Source organism: Megalopta genalis, chromosome 3, assembly GCF_051020955.1.
Source record: "Megalopta genalis isolate 19385.01 chromosome 3, iyMegGena1_principal, whole genome shotgun sequence".
Lineage (NCBI taxonomy): Eukaryota > Metazoa > Arthropoda > Insecta > Hymenoptera > Halictidae > Megalopta > Megalopta genalis.
In genome coordinates this window covers 29,149,318-29,169,118 of record NC_135015.1, presented here as the reverse complement: position 1 = coordinate 29,169,118, position 19,801 = coordinate 29,149,318, and the positions used below count along the sequence as shown (strand labels likewise).

The 19,801-nt window shown below is 34.8% G+C and overlaps 1 protein-coding gene across 1 annotated transcript in view; it reads right to left on the bottom strand.

The window, feature by feature from the left end:
• Positions 1-15,266, bottom strand: part of LOC117222121 (TWiK family of potassium channels protein 18) — a 36,212-nt gene extending 20,946 nt beyond the window's left edge. The window contains exons 1-2 of the mRNA XM_033473637.2: positions 14,958-15,266; positions 12,103-12,274 (exon numbers count right to left, since the gene is read on the bottom strand). Of these exons, the coding sequence (XP_033329528.2) occupies positions 12,103-12,274; positions 14,958-15,266 (481 nt within the window). The remainder of the gene's footprint in view (positions 1-12,102; positions 12,275-14,957) is intronic.
• Between the last annotated feature and the right edge of the window lie 4,535 nt (positions 15,267-19,801).

The window sequence follows — 19,801 nt, the reverse complement described above, 5'->3', positions numbered from 1 at the left end:
GATTTCGATATCCTGCGGTCCCTAAACGGCGAGCCGGTAATGGATCCGTATTACGGGCCGAACAAAGCGTCGTTTACTTCGCGTTGCCGATCCATTTTTCGAGTGCCGGTGGCAGGATGGGCCGGGGGGAGGGGGGTGGGGCGGGGTGGATAATGCTAAACGGGATGTATCTCGGCGGCCAATCAGGCGTAATTCTGTTAGCGGACAACGCGTTAATTATTCGGAAAACCCGTGAGCGTAGGGTGTATGTCCGATTGTTGGTAGAATTCCCGAGACGAAATCGATAACGAGTCGAGCAAGGGTGTTTCTATATGTGTGCGTGCGCGCGCGCGTGCGTGTGTGTATACCTTTGTGTCTGTGTATGTGTGTTATGCACGCGTGTGTGCGACCGGTGGGTGCGCGGGGGCGGCAGAGCCGGTTTGCACGAGAGATTTTGCCCGGAGTTTACTTACGAGTTTGTTGCTCGTTGCACAAATTGCATATCGGCCGATCATTTGGGTACACAGAGCCCCGTTAAACTCGGCGAAGTTACGTCGTCGGACCTATCATTCGAACTGAACCGCTGCCAACCGACCTGTCGGCGGAAATTCTCCAAGATCGCGAGCAGTGATCGACATCGTTTATTAACAAGTCGGATTGTTACGCCGCCGCGGGCGAACGCCGGTCCGCAGGTACTTTTATATAAAAATCCAGCCCCGTTTCAATTACAGTCCGACGTTTTCATCGACAGAAACGATGCAGACGTTCGGCAAATGGTTTTGTATTTCAACAGCGTTCGTCGGAACCACGGCTTGGACGAAACTGTTCAAATTTTCGATTGGTTCCGAGGTAACAGTTATTTTCTTTCTCTTTTTTTGACTTCGAACCTTTCTGTTCTAGGAAAACAGTTAATAAATCCGCTGAAATTTTTATTCCGTACATTTCTGCGGCTGTAAGAAATAACTCCGGAAGCCACGATTTCGAAACAGTGTATGTTGAGTTAAGTCTGTTATAACATATAACGTTGTCGGAAGAAAACGTCGTGTAAATAAATTCTATAGGCTGAATAAAATCATCGAATTTGAGAGACTACTGATACGAAGCATCAGTGGTCGGAATTTTAAGCGATAATACAGGGAATTCTCTTTAATTAACACTCAGATCGTGCAGAAAAATGACGAAGAAATCTGCTTTACATAATTATTTACATATTTTAGAAGAAGTCGTACGAAATTGTATAAAACAAAATGTACTGAAAATGAGTAATGATTACAAAAAATACCGAACATGTCACTTCGACCCCCTCCTCCCGGAGTAGTTTAGTGTTAATCTGATCTGTATCGACGTGGATGCCATAACCTTCATTGTATACAACTATTAAAATGTGATATTCCGAGCACTCGAACAAAGTGTGACTAATCAAAATTTATTCATGAAAAAATTTGATTAAAACAAAAGTTTAAGAATAAATCACCTAATTTTAGCAGCTCGTTAAAACTTTTGCTATCCACGAACGTGTTAACTCGCACGTTTCATTGTTTCGCCTGCTTGCTATTTGTAACATACGTTACAAACATGTTTTAAAGGAGTTCAATTATGTTAGAAATATCTTAAAAATGATAAGCGTATAATTGTTTTCGTAAATACTATTGTATTGTGCATTCAATAAAGTGTCACTAGTTACATAGTAATATAATTATAGTATAATATAGTATACTATATTATACTATAATTATATTATTATATAACTAGTGAAACTTCATTAATAGTAATATAATAATATATAATATATAATAATATATATATAATAATAGTAATATAATTATAGTATAATATAGTATAGTAGTAATATAATTATATATTATAATTTACTAGTTATATATCATTAATTATTAATTAATGTTTTTATTTCCAAATGTGAGACTTTTGGAAGTTCTTGTTACAATGTTAAACGCGAAAAGAAAGTAATTGAAAACCACTCAAAGAAAGTGATAGTTTCACAAATGATAAACAAATTATTGTAAATGATGAAAGTGAGAGATTACGAAGAAAATTATGACGCAGAATGTTTGTTTTACTCTTCAGATGTACAGATGAACAATGGGTTCTCTGTATCAACTATTACCGAAGTGTTATTCAAAGACTGTGCTGTTGAAGAAACAAATCATAGGTATATGAACAACGCGTGAAAAAAAGCAAACAAAATAAATTTCCTAAAAAAATCAAACGTGGTCTCACATTAGAAATCCATTTTTCAAATCCTTTTTGCATACTTTTAGTTTTTTCTTTATTACGAAAAAGCGCAATTTTGTTGCATTTTCCAGTAGATTTTAAAAGAATGCGTAATTTATTTCTCGAACGTGCATCTACTTTTAATAAAAGTGTCCTTAATACAAAGTTATGATCTAGAAAAAAAATAAGGTTAATATTAGGCACCGTTATCCTAACAGTAATTCTGCTTTGGAAATGTTAAAGTACTTTCAAACTTTATCGTTTAGTACGAAACCTTTGTAGTCGAGCAGCGACTCCAAGGCGTCATTAAAAATTGTTATATCACGTTTCAAAGTAATTTAATATTATCAAACTTGTTTGTATTTAAGAAACTGTTGAAGCTGTAACTGTTGCACGAGTCACAAAATTCAATTTCACATGGATAAAATGCACTAAGTTGTATGTGTAACTTGGCAAATCAATTTCGAGATTAAATGACTCCGACTGTGAAGGATTAAAAGTAGTTGAGTTTTAGAAAGAGTTGATTGAAATATGAACATAGTGGAATATTAGATTTTAAGTCAAGTCTGTTTATAAGTCAACTAGCAGTAACAGATCAAAATGTTCTGCTACACCAGACAGTGTTAACATCGGTGTTATAAATTAGAAATTTATTCTCATTCATCTAGGACTTGCATTTTTATCAATCAAATACAAAATAATTGTTAAAATTAAACTTTTATAGCAGAATTGAAGTGCTAATGTAAAAGTTAACCTGAAATGGAAAAGGGAATAATTCAGAAGTTAAAAGTTTACTAAACAATTTACATCTGTATAAGTTAATAAATATAATAAATTATATTTATGAAAGTTTACAGTTTAATCACAGTGAAATTTGAGTTAAATTAAAGTTAAATTGAAGTCCCGTTTGGAAGCAACAGGGAATTAAATATTTCTTCATCAAAAATTTTGCTGTTCATTAAGTTATTGGACCAATGATATTTTTCAGAATTATTAATCCTTGTTATGGTTTCAATCGAAAAATTGTTAATCAAAATCGATGCCCTTATTAGCTGCAATAATAGCATTTTATTATGTAACGAAAAAGCTGCAAAGTAACGTATGCATATTTCTTCGTTTCTGTTATTAAATTTTCCTGGTTAAATAAATTCTCATTTCCGCGTGAAAATATATTCTACGGTAGATACGAGCGAAATGAAATTATGAACATTTTCTTGATTTGTACGAATTTGATTGTTTCGCGAACGTGCAAAAATTAGCGACGATTTCGTGGAAAAAGGAAAGAGAGGAAAGAGTTACAATCTGATAAGAATTAAAAGCAGGAAATATATTCATATGGAATATAGTAAATGCATATACAGTGTGATAAAAATCGGAGTCAATGATACCGAAATGAATGAAACGATTTTTACATTTGCAATTAAATTTTACATTTACAGTTACATTTGAGAAACCCAGTTCCTTATGCTAACCGTGCGGCCGAAGAAAGAATATTCTTCTTCTTATTATTATTCATAGCATTATTGCTCCAATGATTTATTCGCGGAAAAAACTCTTTAGTACAAGGTTAGATTTTAAGTTAAATTAAAGTTACAATTAGAAGATGATACGTGGGGGAAAGCAAAAGAAAATATTATCGCTTATAAGGATTATTGAAATGATTGTTGTACAATATGCTGCAACGATAGTTTTAATCTTTTTAGGGATTGTTCAATTATATCTATTTTTCCGTGTACGGAGTTAGCATGATTAATCATTCTATTAATATAATTTTAAGATTTCTACATGTTTTGCGATGATTTAAAGTCAGGGCTCGGAATTAACCAGCACGCAACATTCAGATCGTGAAGGCCACGCCCCGTAACTTTTGTTGCGCGTCTGACTCCCCGACGATCGCCTAAATGCTACACACGCACACGCACACATATATAAAGCGACAGGCACACGTGCCCGAGGTGCTCCGAGCCGAAAGCGGTGACCACGGGGAGTGAAACGCGCGACGGGAACTAGGGGGCGTGGCTCTCGCGATCTGAACGTTGCGTCCTGTTTAATTCCGAGCCTTAGTTCAAAGATTAAAATAGTGGGAAATTCCTTAAATATTTTTATCGTGAATAAAATGCAGAGTTGCGCAGAATTACACTCGAATTATTCAAGGAATTGCAATTACAAAGTAATTGCATTGCGTTATGCTTCAATTAAATTGTAATTCGTAATTCGATAGGAGAACAATTACAAAATACTAAGCAACTCAGTTATATTAATTATGAATTCTGATGTAATTGAATTATAATTACGAATTAAAAATTAATAATAGTTAATAGGAGGTTGAAAAAATCATGTGAACGTTTCAAACAGGAGGATATTGTTGTTCTGTCCTCTGTGTACAGTTACTCCAATAAATAACAAATTACAAACTGAATTAATATTACATTTGCAAATAATAATTAAATTTTTATTCAATTAGAAAACAGAAGTGCATCTCGCTTCTTGAAAGTTCAGGGCTTTAATTTCAAGGACTGTATTTTAATTACCTTATATTTCAATTAAATTGTACTTCAGTTGCACATATCACTTCAATTACATTGTATTTCAATTACACTAGTGATTATTAAGGTAACTAGTACTTGATTTAACTAAATGCTTCGAATTTGCTAATCGAATTACAATGTAATTGCAATACAATGTAATTAACTTACATAATTGCAATATAATGTAATTGAATTAGCAAAGCTCTGACACAATGAGAACAATTGAATAATTACCGGAGATAAAATATGACCTCTAATTAGATTATATATTTGCAAACAAATTGTCGGTAATTTTTCTTCTATTGTGCAGTAACGATTTCGTGTTTCGAAATTGTGAAATTTCGGTGCACTAATTTTGGAGCAGCCTGTAGCCAGTCACCGTTAGAAGAAAATTGATTTCTGCGGTAGAGACCTTCGCTCGATGATCTTGCGAGGTCGCCGGGAATATGAGTCAATTAATTTCCGATTCAGCGTCGTTGACCGCCTTTCTGAAGGACATTAAGCTTGCAGTTGGGCGACGAATCTTTTCCTCGCGATAGGTGTTGCGGGAATTTTCATTGGCTATCGAATTATTCAGGACGCTTTACACGTTTTATTCAGATAAGAGCGAGATTCTTATCGTAATTTCTCTCCTTACGGGACTCTTAGAAGATAGGTAGACCGGTGACGCACGTCATCGACTTTTCTATCGACTTCTCATTTCTGTTATTTACTACATACATCTTTTTTATTATTTACTATATACATCTTTTTTATTATTTACTATATACATCTTTTTCATCATTTACTACATACATCTTTTTTATTACTTATTGCTAGACTACGGATCTTTATGAAAAATAAAAATTTTGTTGAGTAATTGTTTAAGACAAGAATTGAATAACAATGTATTTCTTCGTTTAATAGTTTTAATCGATTGAAAATAATGTAACGATATTATTAAATTCTTTTAATGTTTTCTGTCTTCAGTTTTTGCAATAAAGAGTTTATTGAGTTTACTTATAACATTACATCTATAAGCTTGCTGGAGCTAATCAGCAAATTTGATGAATTAACGCTAGAACTATCTTATAACACTAGAACTTTCTTATAATCATAAGTCATTTTCATTAGATTTTGTTTCTCAAAATTTTCTATGACCTTTTCTAAAATATGTCAAGGTTATTTAATTAACCATGGAATGGTTAATTATTTTAAATTGTGTAATAGTTTAATAATTAATTATACAGTGCAGTTTTCCTTTTTCTTCGCTCTTTGTTTCAGAATTTTATATACTTATATAAAATTATGCACTTTATTATATATATTATTATACTTTATTTATATATATAAATAAATATTATACTTTATTATACCGAGATGAGTCATATGACCTAAATGGAATGTAGGTAAACTTGTAATTTCTAAAATTTCACGTATTATTTCCTTATAGTTCAAATATATTTTTCCAAAACTAAGTACAGAGTTTCGGACATATAAAGTTGCCATGGAATACATGCGTTATGTTTGCTCAATTTTTGTATTCCTCGTTGATTGCTCTCACACTGTGGCTTCGCCGAAATAATATTTTTGCTTGTTTTCAAAAACATGTTACTCTTGTATAGATTGATATTCTTTTGTTTTCGATGCTCTCGCATCGCAGAAAATATTCCACATTTATTCAGAAAAAATCACTTGCAGAGGAAACGTTATTTTTGGTCATAATTCTTTTCGAAAATCGAAATTCTATTTTTGATGGTGATATGAAAAAATATTTCCATAAAATTACAGTAAATTCTCCCAAATTGTCCCTCAAGTTATACACAAAAATGAACAATTTGGGAAAAGTAGGTACTAGGAGGTTATTCTAGCCTGGTGACTCGTTTTTATAGTGATTCACAACTGGCGACTATAAAAACGAGCCGCGAGGCTCGAATAATCGTATCTTCTCTTTCCAAATTGTCCACTTTTGTTTACAAGCTGAGGGACAATTGGGAAGAATTTACTGTAGTTTAATCAACCGAATGTCCATTCTTATATTTCTTATATTTCTTATATACGTAATTCATGTATTATATACTTACGTATATAAGAAATATAAGAAATATGCATAAGAATGGACATTCGGTCAATTTTGGTACTTGCATCGTTGAAACGAAAGGTAATCAATTTTCTGCGAGCATTTGTTACACGGCAATTCTTAGACGATATTATTTTTAATGCAATTTAGTATTAGCTTTGAACAATTGCAGAGAATTTACTACAATTCTAATATTAATGATGCGGTAACAACTTCCCAATGTTGCCGCTAATATCATATGCGGTGTCCCATCTTTTACTTAATTCTGCAAATCGGTTGGCTTTCAATCGATTTAAATATTACCTTAGACCCTCGGATGATCCTTTGCCGTGCAAATTCCTCCAGAATCTGCAACGTTTGCTCTGCCACGCGTGATCCGACCCTGTCGAGCAAAGCTGACCGTTTCGTTCCCAATGCTGACTTCAATCAGTCTACTTGTTCACAATGGACGTCTGTACCGATTGTTCGATCGGTTTCTACCGGGTCTACCTATAAACTACGATCTTCTCGGATAGTCCAATGTATTCGGTTTCGTCGCGTCCTATGGTAATCTTACGATCCTTCGAGATACATCGTTACGTGCTAGAACGTCACCCAGTCGGATAAAAGAGGTTTTCGATCTATTGGGTTGGCAACTAAGTAATTGCCGATTTGTTCAATGAAATAAAAAATTTTTTTTTACTTGTAATGAAGTTTAATCTGCAATGTATTTTCCATTTTGTTCGATGACCTTTTGCCGTCTCTCTGACAACTTGAAAATTCCACGCTCGTAGAAAGTCCGATCCTTTTCGGCCAAAAACTGAGTTAAGTGAGATTTTACAGCGTCATCGTCATTAAAAATTTTACCACGAAGGGAGTTGTCCAGGGATCGAAATAAGTGGTAATCCGATGGCGCGAGATCAGGACTATATGGTGGGTGTAACATCAATTCCCAACCAATGTCCATCAATTTTTGCCGAGTGGACAAAGACGTGTGCGGCCTAGCATTATCCTGCTGGAAAATGACATCTTTACGGTTGACCAATTCTGGTCGCTTTTCCTTGACCGCTGCATTCAATTTGTCCAGTTGCTAACATTCACGGATAATAAAAAATAACATAATAATAATAATAATAATAATAATTTTATAATACAACATTTACGGATATCATAAAAATGGGAGTGAGAGACATCTATAACTGAAATCGGCAATTACTTAGTTGCCAACCCAATAATTTATTATTACGCGATTACACGAAACTAATTTATTCAATCTTCGTACTGTTCGATTCTCCCTAGTGAGAGAAATATTTTACCAAACGTTTTTCCTACTTGATATCTTTCAATGTTTATATTTCATATTTTATCGCAGTTTTATATCTTCGAATTTCACGTCTCAAACAGCTATGAATTTTACAGCGGAGCACGTACGGCCGGTCACGAAAATATTCGGACACCTTTAAAACGGAATAACTTGTTTAAAATTGGACCAAGCAACTTGAATTCTTTTAAATGATAGAAGAACTAGTCTGTTAGACAATGGTTGGAACATTGTTTCTAATAATTGATTAGGATGATAATAAAATTAAAAAATGATGTCTTTTCACATTTTTTATCCGAGTTTGTAGCGAACATTTAAACATTGCCTTGTGCAGATCTTGGTAATTTATAGGAATACTGAAAATTTCGTCGAAATCGGCCAACCTTGTTATGAGATATAAACAATTAATGATTGCGGGAAACCTCCCTCGTGAGATAATTATTCCGACGAATACTTTTTGGTCGAATATTTCATTCGAATAACGATTAACCATTATTCGTCACAAATTGTTCCATCTATTTAAAATCATTCGAATAATTCTTTAATCGAATAGAGATTTCATAATTATGAGAATAATTCTTTGCTCGAATAAATCATGCCAATACAGATCGTAAAATTATTCGAATATAGAATGTAAAATTGTTTGAGTAATTCTTCATTCGAATAAGTTATTCCAATATAGATTGCGAAATTATTCGAACAATTCTATATTCGAATAAATTGTTCGAATAATTCTTCATTCGAATAAGTTACTCGAATATAGATTGTGAAACTATTCGAATGAATTATTCGAATAGAGATTGTAAAACTATTCGAATAATTCTCCATTCAAATAAATTACTCGAATATAGATTGTGAAACTATTCGAATGGATTATTTGAATAGAGATTGTAAAATTATTCGAATAGATTATTCAAATATAGATTGTGAAATTATTTGAATAATTCTTCATTGGAATAAGTCAGTCTAATAGAGATTGAAAAATTATTCGAATAATTCTTCATTGGAATAAATCAATCTAATAGAGATTGAAAAATTATTCGAATAATTCTTCATTGGAATAAATCAATCTAATAGAGATTGAAAAATTATTCGCGAATAATTCTTCATTGGAATAAATCAATCTAATAGAGATTGAAAAATTATTCGCGAATAATTCTTCATTCAAATAAGTTATTCAAATATAGATTGTGAAATTATTTGAATAATTCTTCATTGGAATAAATCAGTCTAATAGAGATTGTGAAATTATTCAAATAATTATTCATTCGAATAAATTACTCGAATATAGATTGTGGAACTATTCGAATAATTCTTCATTGGAATAAATCAGTCTAATAGAGATTGAAAAATTATTCGAATGAAGAATTATTCGAATAAATTATTCAAATACAGATTGTGAAATTATTTGAATAATTTTTCATTGAAATAAATCAGCCTAATAGAGATTGTGAAATTATTCGAATAAATTACTCGAATATAGATTGTAAAATTATTCGAATAAATGATTCGAATAGTGACTGAGCGTTCGATCAATACACGTTACATAAATACCGAAACAGTTCGAATAATACCGAACTGTGTTTCGATCCCGTCACGTTGACGGGACCCGTGAAGCTAGTAGTGTTAACGTAAAGCTTGTGTTGCTCTCGAAAATCGCCAAGACTCGATCGTGGACCGTTCATTTTCCTCTAAATCATCAGGAACCGTGGAAACCGATCCATTTCCGGCGTCTATCCGATAAATGTCATCGATTTCTATATCACGGGTCCCGTAGAACGTTCTCGATCTCTGACTGGAACGAACGCGACAGGGAGGGGTGGGGGTAGCGGATTAATTAATCGGCGCCGATACAGCGTGTCAATCGGAAGATCGATTAAGATCAACGTGCTCCGGAGTAGCTTCGTCAGTCTCAGGAGGTCGTACCGATCGGCGGGCTCAGCCCGGCCGTTAATTAATTTCCGGCCTAACGAACTCCCCCGCGTATGATTCGCGCAGCTTGTCGGCCGTCGCGTCGATCCAGAGCGAAAGTAATTTCCCAGACCTGATACAGATGCGGCCTGGCCCCGACTCGATATCGAGAAAATCCGGGAGACCCCGGGAGCAATTAAGCTTTCAGATTTCTTCTTGACCCCGCGGCTGCTTTCTTTCGAAAATCCAATCCTTGATCCGGCCCCCCCTCGGCTCGATCCTGCCGCGAACCACCGAGTCCGCCACACCGGTCACCCATTCGGATTTCATCGAATTTGAATCGCTGCCGTTCCGAAACCGGCCCGTTATCATTAGCAACGTCGTCCGGCGTAGATCCGAGGCCGGAGATCTCGCCGCTTCGTTATGTTAACGAGAGGCCATTATGCGCGTCGTTATCATAAAACATTTCGATCTCTAAATATTCTCGACAAGAACATTCAAGGCTGACGGCTGTATTGGCAAAGTGATTAACAAATTTCGGGCTATTTTTTACGGTTCCCCCGCATCGCGCAGTGTTGCGATTAATGCTAATCAACTGCACGAAACTCGTAACTTAATTTCGTAGAAAAAACAGTTGCTCGCCCTACGAAGCAATGTTTGTACAACGAGAATATTAACACTCCTCTGTCGGTATATACCAGCACAAATGAATTAATACTTTAAATAAATAAATTGATACATTTTAATGAATTAATACATTATATTACATTTCTTAAGACGATAGTACAAATATGTGCCAGTTCTTGTTTGAGAATAACATCAGTCGATGTTATTGAAATAGCTTTTACATTTGGTTTTTCATAACTTGAAATAAATTTGTACAATGTAAACCAATGGCGAAGGCACGTTTGATAGTTTTAATTAATTCCGTTAATTATTTTGATTACTTAGGTTAAGCTTTTCAATATAAAAACAGTTGAAAGTAGACTATAAACGCTAATAACCTATATATATAATATATAGCTAATATATAACTAATAAATTATAGAAATAGATTTTCAATACAAATATTAATCGACTTTATAAGGTCAATTATAATAATTTTGTAATATAAAATGTAATTATAAAGGATTTTTGTCGTAGACTTAAATTATAATAAATGTTTAGTAGAAATTTAAATTACAGTAGATTTTTAATAGCAATTCAAATTATGTGTATATATTTATAGTAATTTAAATACAAAATGTAATTGTAATAGATTTTAAATAAAAATTTCAAAAGTAAGATCACGATTTAGTAAATTTCCAATATAAAATTTAACTAATATAATGGATTTACGTTACAAATTTAAATCCAATAGATTTTCAATAAAAACGTCGATTAGAGTAAATTGTTGTAAGAATTTGAATAAAAAATTGAATTATAATGGATTTTTAATGGAAACTTAAATCATATAAAATCGCAACTAACTCATCTCCACCCACCCTACTCTCGGTCCAAGAAAAATATCTGTCTCTCCGACCTCATAAGTTCCCGAACGCCCCTAATTCTCTCGGACCGACTCCGTAACGTTTGAAACATTGATTCTAATTTTCTTCCCTGGATATGTTCGACGACGAGGTAACGCCGAAAGGGATCGCGCGCACGCCAGAGAGAGGGAGAGGGAGAGAGAGAGTAGAAAGAGAGAGAGAATGAGAGGAGAGAGAGAGAGAGAAAGAGAATGAAAGGAGAGAGAGAGAAAGAGAATGAAAGGAGAGAGAGAGAAAGAGAATGAGAGGGGAGAGAGAAAGAGAATGAGAGGAAGGAGAGAGAAAGAGAATGAGAGGAAAGAGAGAGAGAATGAGAGGAGAGAGAGAGAAAGAGAATGAGAGGAGAGGGAAAGAAAGAGAATGAGAGGAAAGAGAGAGAGAATGAGAGGAGAGAGAGAGAAAGAGAATGGGAGGAGAGGGAAAGAAAGAGAATGAGAGGAAAGAGAGAGAGAATGAGAGGAGAGAGAAAGAGAGAGAGAGAGAGAGAACGAGAGGAGAGAAAAAGAGAGGGACTCGTCGCGAGTGATCCATGGCTCGAAATGAACAGAGCGAAGGCAAACTCACCGATCGTAGTGATTACTGTGAGGGAATAGAGGAAGGCCCCGGCAAAGCTCCATCTCTTGTTCTCATCTGCTCCGTCGTAGCCGTTCTTTATGGCCGTGACCATTTTCCTCTGATAGTTCTCGAGGATTGCTCGGACTTTCGTCTTCCATATTCGCTCGGAGAACACGTTCTCCTGTGTAAAGATTCGAATGAACGTTAATGGCCGCCATCCTAGTCGCGATTAGACTCGCGGAACTTCAATTCCGACCCCCTCGCTGCTTCATGACTTTCGAGCCGAAACTCGTTACGGGGACTTCCGAACGAAATCTATTAAATGTAAATTTTATTCAGGTACCTCCGACAGAAATGAACCAGCGAAATTCTATCGCGGCGCGTAATTAATGTGGACGCTCCGCAATCTTTTTTCTGGTTTTATCGGAATTCAATCGCGTCCGGTTCCGTTCAACTTCCGCCTAAATAAATATCGTTTCATCGGAAAAGATTATTCGAAGTGGCAAAAAACATAAAAAATATCATGAAGCAAACGGTGGTCGGGCAAGTGCGTCGATTACTGTGCCCATTGATGCGATGTTCGAAGTTTTCGACAAATCGAATAGCTTTCTTTTTTATTTATAATGCACAAGTATTTAACGTAATTTATTGTGATGTGTATCAGAACTTATGATATTGAGGAAAGGAAAGAAAATCGCGTGTATCGTGCACACATTTCAAAGACCGAAAAAATAAGGTTAGAGACGTAGTACGTGTTTATAACTGAATCCAGTTACAGGACAGAATTATACAGGATGTCCCAAAATTATTGTAAAGCGGGAAGTGAGGGATTCCCGAGGTCATTTGAAGCAACTTTTCCCTCAGCGAAAATGCAATCCGCGGCTTCGTTTCCGAGTTATTAACGAAAAACAGCGACCAATGAGAGATCGCATACAGCTGACACCCCACCCTTGCGACTTCTATCGCTGTGTCAGACGGCCAGCGCGACGCAGCATTGGTCGCAAGGGCGGAGCGCCGGCCGCGCTCGCTCTTCGATTGGTCCATGTTTTTCGTTAATAACTCGTAAACGAAGCCACTGATTGCATTTTCGCTAAGGAAAAAATTACTTCAAATGACCTCAGGAACCCCTCATTTTCTACTTGTACAATAATTTTGGGACACCCTGTAAAAACAATATGTAAAGGTTATTTTAACCGAATAAGCTTGGTAAAAGTGCCCTAAGTCAAATTGAACTTGGTATGCATCAATCGATAGTTTCTCCAAAGAAAACTTTTTCCCCCAAGTGACACCTTGGTATCTGTACTATTGAGGCAGTTACAGGATTGAATGCGATGTACAGTTTTAGCTCCATTTCTCCTATTCTTTTCAACAGAAAATTATGAACAAAATCATGAGGTTTCTATCCTCTTAAATACACATGTCAGAATTTTTCAGACTTTGTGATTGCAAAACCGATTTTAAAAAGATTGAAAATATTTAAATTGAGAATATAATCTAAGAAGTCGATTATATTATTGTTTTTCTGTAATTTGAACGAGTTTTACGAACATAATAGTGTATTTTTTTTATTTTAAAAAGCATCGTTTATTTTAAAAAGCATTCATTTATTTTTTTCATCTAAATTTGCGCTATGTTTCTTCAGTTTTTTAAACAAGATGAAAACGAAAACGCATCAAACCTTATATCAGAAATTTGAAATATTAGTTTCTGCATTTTATAGGTACTAAAAAGTTAAAGTTATGATTCAGTTATGAATATTACAGATCAAATTTTTAGCTAAAAAATGCAATATACGAGATATTTCATGTTTTCAGATTTTTGTTATAAGATTATTTAACTAGGACTGATCACAGTGATTAGATCAGTGTACAGAGATCGTCACACAGTAACTAGATCAGTGCACAGAAATTGACATATGCAAACTAGATCAGTGCACAAAAATTAACATATAGCGTGTGATTACAGCAGTGAACAAAAATTGACACACAGTAACTAGATCAATCTACAGAAATTGACACACAGTAACTAGGTCAATCTGCAGAAATTGACACACAGTAACTAGATTAGTGTACAGAAACTGACACACAGAAATTAATTTTCCATCTTTCTAAGGACTCAGTAACAGTATTTAATAAAATACTAAAAAAAGTATTAACAGTATTTAAGAAAATTATATATATATATATATATATATAATTTTCTTAAATATTTCGTGTCGTTTACATATTTCAATTATGAAAAAGTCCATACTTTTATAAGAGTCGTCAACATACACAAGGGATGAAAAATCATGGTACCTGCCAGGGGATGATTCTGCATCGAGAAATACATAGAAAAAAAGGAGTAATACATTTTCATTTCGAGAAAAATAAGTTTAAAAATCCGTCAAGTTCGTATGGCTCGTAGTATAAGAAGTAGAATTGGTATGTGATGATCAGACGCGCCACTATTCAATAGTAATATTTTTCAACCTATTTTTTCTCAAAAACAGAGCATTAGATAAAAAAAATGTTACCCTTTCTTTCCGACTTATTTTTGCATGCAGAATCACCCCTTGGCTGTGCCACGATTCCGCCATGGTTGTACCACGACTTTTCACCCCACCCTGTATAATTGAAACGCTCCAAGAATCGCGACGTACATGAAAGAAGCTACTTAATTCGTCGAAAACTCTGGACGTCGGTTTAATGGGCACAGTAATTGATACGCTTGCCCTAAGTTGGAAAAGTCAGCGAGGGTTAATCCAGCGGAAGGGGATCGCAGCAGTCAATAATTAAACGGTCAGCATCGAGCGACCGGTTCAGTTGGGTCGCGGTGGAAACGCTGCAAGAAGGAGAAGCTTCGTGAAAGAAGAAACTCGTCACCTTGGAAGTAAGCTCCCAGAGGTTCGCAGCTGTCATGTTTCTCAGCCTGATCACATCGCCGGCGATGTCCATGCTGTTCCTGCCCTCGATGTGGGTGAAGAGGAAAGCGCCGGCTATAGTATATCCGACCACCAGACACACTATCCCGACGTTGCTGAAGAGGAAGGCTATCAGAGCCCTGGTCCAGTCGGCGATCCTCTCGCCCCACGGCTTCCGCCTTCGTTTTCTTCTTCTTCCGCCTCTGCTGCGATAACTTCCACGCTGGTAGTTTCTGCCCGACGACGAATACGTCGGCCGATCACCTTCCATCTTTCATCCAGCATCCGAGGACTCGGGACACCGCGCGGTTTCACATGGAGCCTTCGAGTTGACAGTAAGGCAGAGGTATGCACCCGTTTTGGAACACCGCTGGAATCGTGACCGTTTCTTGAAACAGCGGCGCTGATAATCGAATAGCAACTAGATGGAGCACGCGAATGTTGATGTAAATATTATTCCCGTATTTTCGAACATTCTTCTTGATGAATTCACTCGCGCGAATACTGTTACGCAACGGTCAGCTGTAAAAATAAATGTTTGTTCGAATACGTGCTTAGAGCATGTACAGTGAGTGGCGGCTATATACTCGAGACCATTTGGAAAACGGTATAACATTTTTAAGAGTGGACTAAATGATTTTTTTTTAATGTTAGGCGGACCGGTTTACTGTACAATTACGAAAATACTTCTTTTTTTAATTTTGCTGTTACTTGGAATGACGAAACAAATACAATTCAATTAAGATTGATAGGGATCATCGGTTCTAAGAAGGAAATGATAATCGAGAAATAATGTATTTATTGTTTTCACTAATTATTTTCCCAAATAATGCATTCATTGTTTTATTAGACTATAGACTTATTAGACTATAGATTTTAAACTATTTTATGCTATTTTATACTATTAGACTATAAGAATTGGAATCAATAATAAATATCTTTATCAGCAAAATGAAACAAATGAAGTAATTAATGCTGTAATATACATTATTAAAATGATCTTCTCCGTATCACATTAAAATAGGTAATAATAAATAAATGAAATTATATTTGGGAAGAAAATTAATAGAAAAATTGTTATGAATTGGTACAGGGTCTTGAGACTCCTTTGTTCGATCCTGGTTTAAAATGAAACAGGTTCCACTGCTGCCTCCATGTATATGCTCTAAGAGAATATACTGTTCCATATTGTGCACTTTAATTTTTTCATTGTACAGATTTATGAAACAGTTGCCATCCGTGTTTCATATTCAATGTCCCTGATTTGGAGCGGGCATGTCAAATGGGCGCTCGAAAATAGGGGCATTGAATATGAAACATGGGGACATGATACGAAAATAGTGTTCCATATTAGGTACACGATGAAACTTTACTATTTTATTTGTATTCTTTTTTTACTATTTTATTCGTATTATTTTTTTGCTATTTTATTCGTATTACTTTTTTACTATTTTATTCGTATTATTCATATCTAGTAGCTATTTAATAGCTATTAAATAAATAGCTCAGAGTTCATTACGTTGTCAAGGTTATTTGTTTATCACGTTTACCTTATTCGCGACAAATCGTTGCGGAAAAGTGTCCGATTTCACTGTTTTTGTACGCTGTTTCGTAATTCACTGACCAAGTCCACTGTTTTGCCGGTTGACGACTCAATTTTATCGACACTTCGCAAGGGACGCGACGAAGCAGAACCCGTGACTCTCTGTAAGAACGTCGACAGAGGTGACGATGCAACTATAAAGAGGAAGGGTCGCGTTTGTTACACTCATTCTTTCACAATTGTCCACAGTTCTTCCAGCCATTGCTGCAACCCTGTTTACAGGATGTGCGGATACAGGTTCACTATAGAAACGTTGAAATGTACAGTGGCTCCAAACAGTATTCCTACACTTTTAAAAACGGCATAACTTCTTCCAAACTGGACTGAATGACACGAATCTGTTTCGAATGTTAAAGGGACTAGTTTACATAAGTTTTTTGATATTTTTATCTGTTTCGTTTATTGATATTATGTTTATGTTTATGTTCGGTAACTATCTAAGGACGAATGACGAAGTGTAATTGGTACCGTCTCGTGTGCGATCAGTATCGTTGATAACTAATAATACTCTAATTTATTAATATTTTAGTAAAGGATTACTGAGTGTGTTTATTCCAACATTAGTGACAAAAATTTAAGCATTGTGCGTTGTGTAGGTCTCTCTCAGATAGCACAAACACGTCTTTAAGATGTCTCGAATGTCCTACGAACGGCTTGCAGACGGCCTATGAACGGCATAGAAACGTCCTGACGTCTTTGAGGCGTCCAGTAAACGACTAAACGACGTCCATTTTAGGGTGTGCGACGTTCAGACCTGAAATGGACATAAAATGGATGTCTTTAAGGCGTCCTGCAGACATCTAAACGATGTCTTGTTCTAGACGTCTTAAAGACGTCTATTTTATATATTTTATATATTTATATATTTATTTATATATTTATTATTATTTATATTTATTACTTATTATTATATTATTATTATATTTATATATATATTTATTATTATTATTTATATATTTTATATAATAATATTATATAATATTTATATTATATATATATGTATGTATAAAAAAATTTGCGGAATTTTGTTTCATTATTCTCAATTTATTAAAATTATTAGAAGAAGAAATGCATTCATATTTGAATCGCAATTTTCCACGACTTTCGACCAAAAACTGTGAGAAGAAATTTCAAATTCACAGAGATCTAAAAAACGCATTATTTAAATTTTCGTTCCAGGTCCAGATAAAACAGTTACAAACCCAGAGTTTCTTATCTTTTTCGTCATTCCAAGCTACTGTAATATTAAGAGAAAAAGTATTTTTTAGTTATAATACAGTAAACTAATATCTCCAAAAATTCCAGTGATTTATTCGAGTTTTAAAAAAGTTGTACCGTTTTAAAAGTGTACGAATACTTTTTGGTGCCACTGTACGCACAGTCGCGGACTGTTTTCAAATTGAACCAGACGAGCTGAAAAGTTTTTAAGATGTTAGAACAGCTAGAGTTCGCTAGACAAAAATAGCGATCAGGTGAAACGACATGGAAACATTAGTTCACTTGTTCCGCAATTAACATTACAGCCGATATAAGCATAAACAATGACATGAAAATCGATGCTGGCGCAGGCTCGCCGTACAAACAATCGATCCAAACAAAGCTGCACTAGATAAAACCGCGAACATACAGCAGACGTTTATACAAACGTAAAATCTGAACCGTAAACCCAAGAATTTGAGGAGAATAGCGCGAAACAAACATCGTCCGCCGCAACAATTTTAGTAAACGAAACAAACCACGGGCTTATTAAATTCTGTAAAAAAAAATCATGCTCTTCGTTGAATTTTTTTCCCCGGATTTTGTTATAAGACCCGCTAACAAGATGTTAATTAAATTACCAGAGACGCCGAGATTGTGGAAGAGCGTTGGAATAAAAAGGGTCAGTTAACGGGACAGCTGGTCGGAGACTGCGGAGGAGTTAATCGCGAAAGTACCGACTGCCGGTTCCGGCGCGCGGATTTTACCCGCGAGAAGGTAAACGGTCCGTCCGAACGCGCCGTTCGTAAATTTTACGAAACGCGCGACGTTCCCGGGGCCCGCGGGAAGAAACGCAATTTGAAAGTTTCATGCGTAACAAACAGACCTCTGCCGGTCTAATGGCGACACGCGAGAGGCGTCGCCATGAAAATTTAAGCCGCGTGAAATTTCCGCTCGCGACCCTCGACGACGAAGCGACGCGACGCCTGGCCTTGCGCGGTGGACCATTCGCACCGAAAACGCGGTAAAAAATAGCTTCTCACTGAAATATATTAATATTTCATATATTAATAATTCTCATATATTAATATTTCATATATTAATAATTCTCATATATTAATATTTCATAGATTAATAATTCTCATATATTAATATTTCATATATTAATAATTCTCATATATTAATATTTCATATATTAACAATTCTCATATATTAATATTTCATATATTAATCATTCTCATATATTAATATTTCATATATTAATAATTCTCATATATTAATATTTCATATATTAATAATTCTCATATATTAATATTTCATATATTAATAATTCTCATATATTAATATTTCATATATTAATAATTCTCATATATTAATATTTCATATATTAATATTTCATATATTAATAATTCTCATATATTAATATTTAACTATTTGATATTTTGAAATAACTTTGACATTGTACAGGGTGTCCCGTATTGACAACGACACAAAATATGATTCAAACGCTGTGAAATAAGGTAAATATAGGTATTACTGCGGTTTTTTAATGAAGGCGAACTTTAATAGAGAAAATAAATAAATTGGCAATCAATAAATTGACAACTTGAGCTTTATCTTGAATATTTACTTTTCTCAAAATATTGGATCTCTGAAAGCTTGGCAATTTAAACGGAGCTCGTACACCTTTGCAAGCGCGTCAATAATTGCAACCATTTTTTAAATTACTCCAATAACACCTATTAGTAGCCATTTTGTTTTTTTTGGGCTTTCAAATTTGGCCAAAAGGGACGCTGCACCTCGCGGAACTCATACTTAAAAATTGAAATAAAAATTGAATTTAATTATATGTAACTCAAAAAATGTGGGCGTAAATATGAGCATAATTTAAGTACATACTAAGTACATAAAATTCTGCGACTCATAACTAGATTGCGGATTTTATGTATTTATTGGAAAAAGTGAGTAAGCGAAATTCAAACTTTAAATTCGGACTTTAAAAGAAT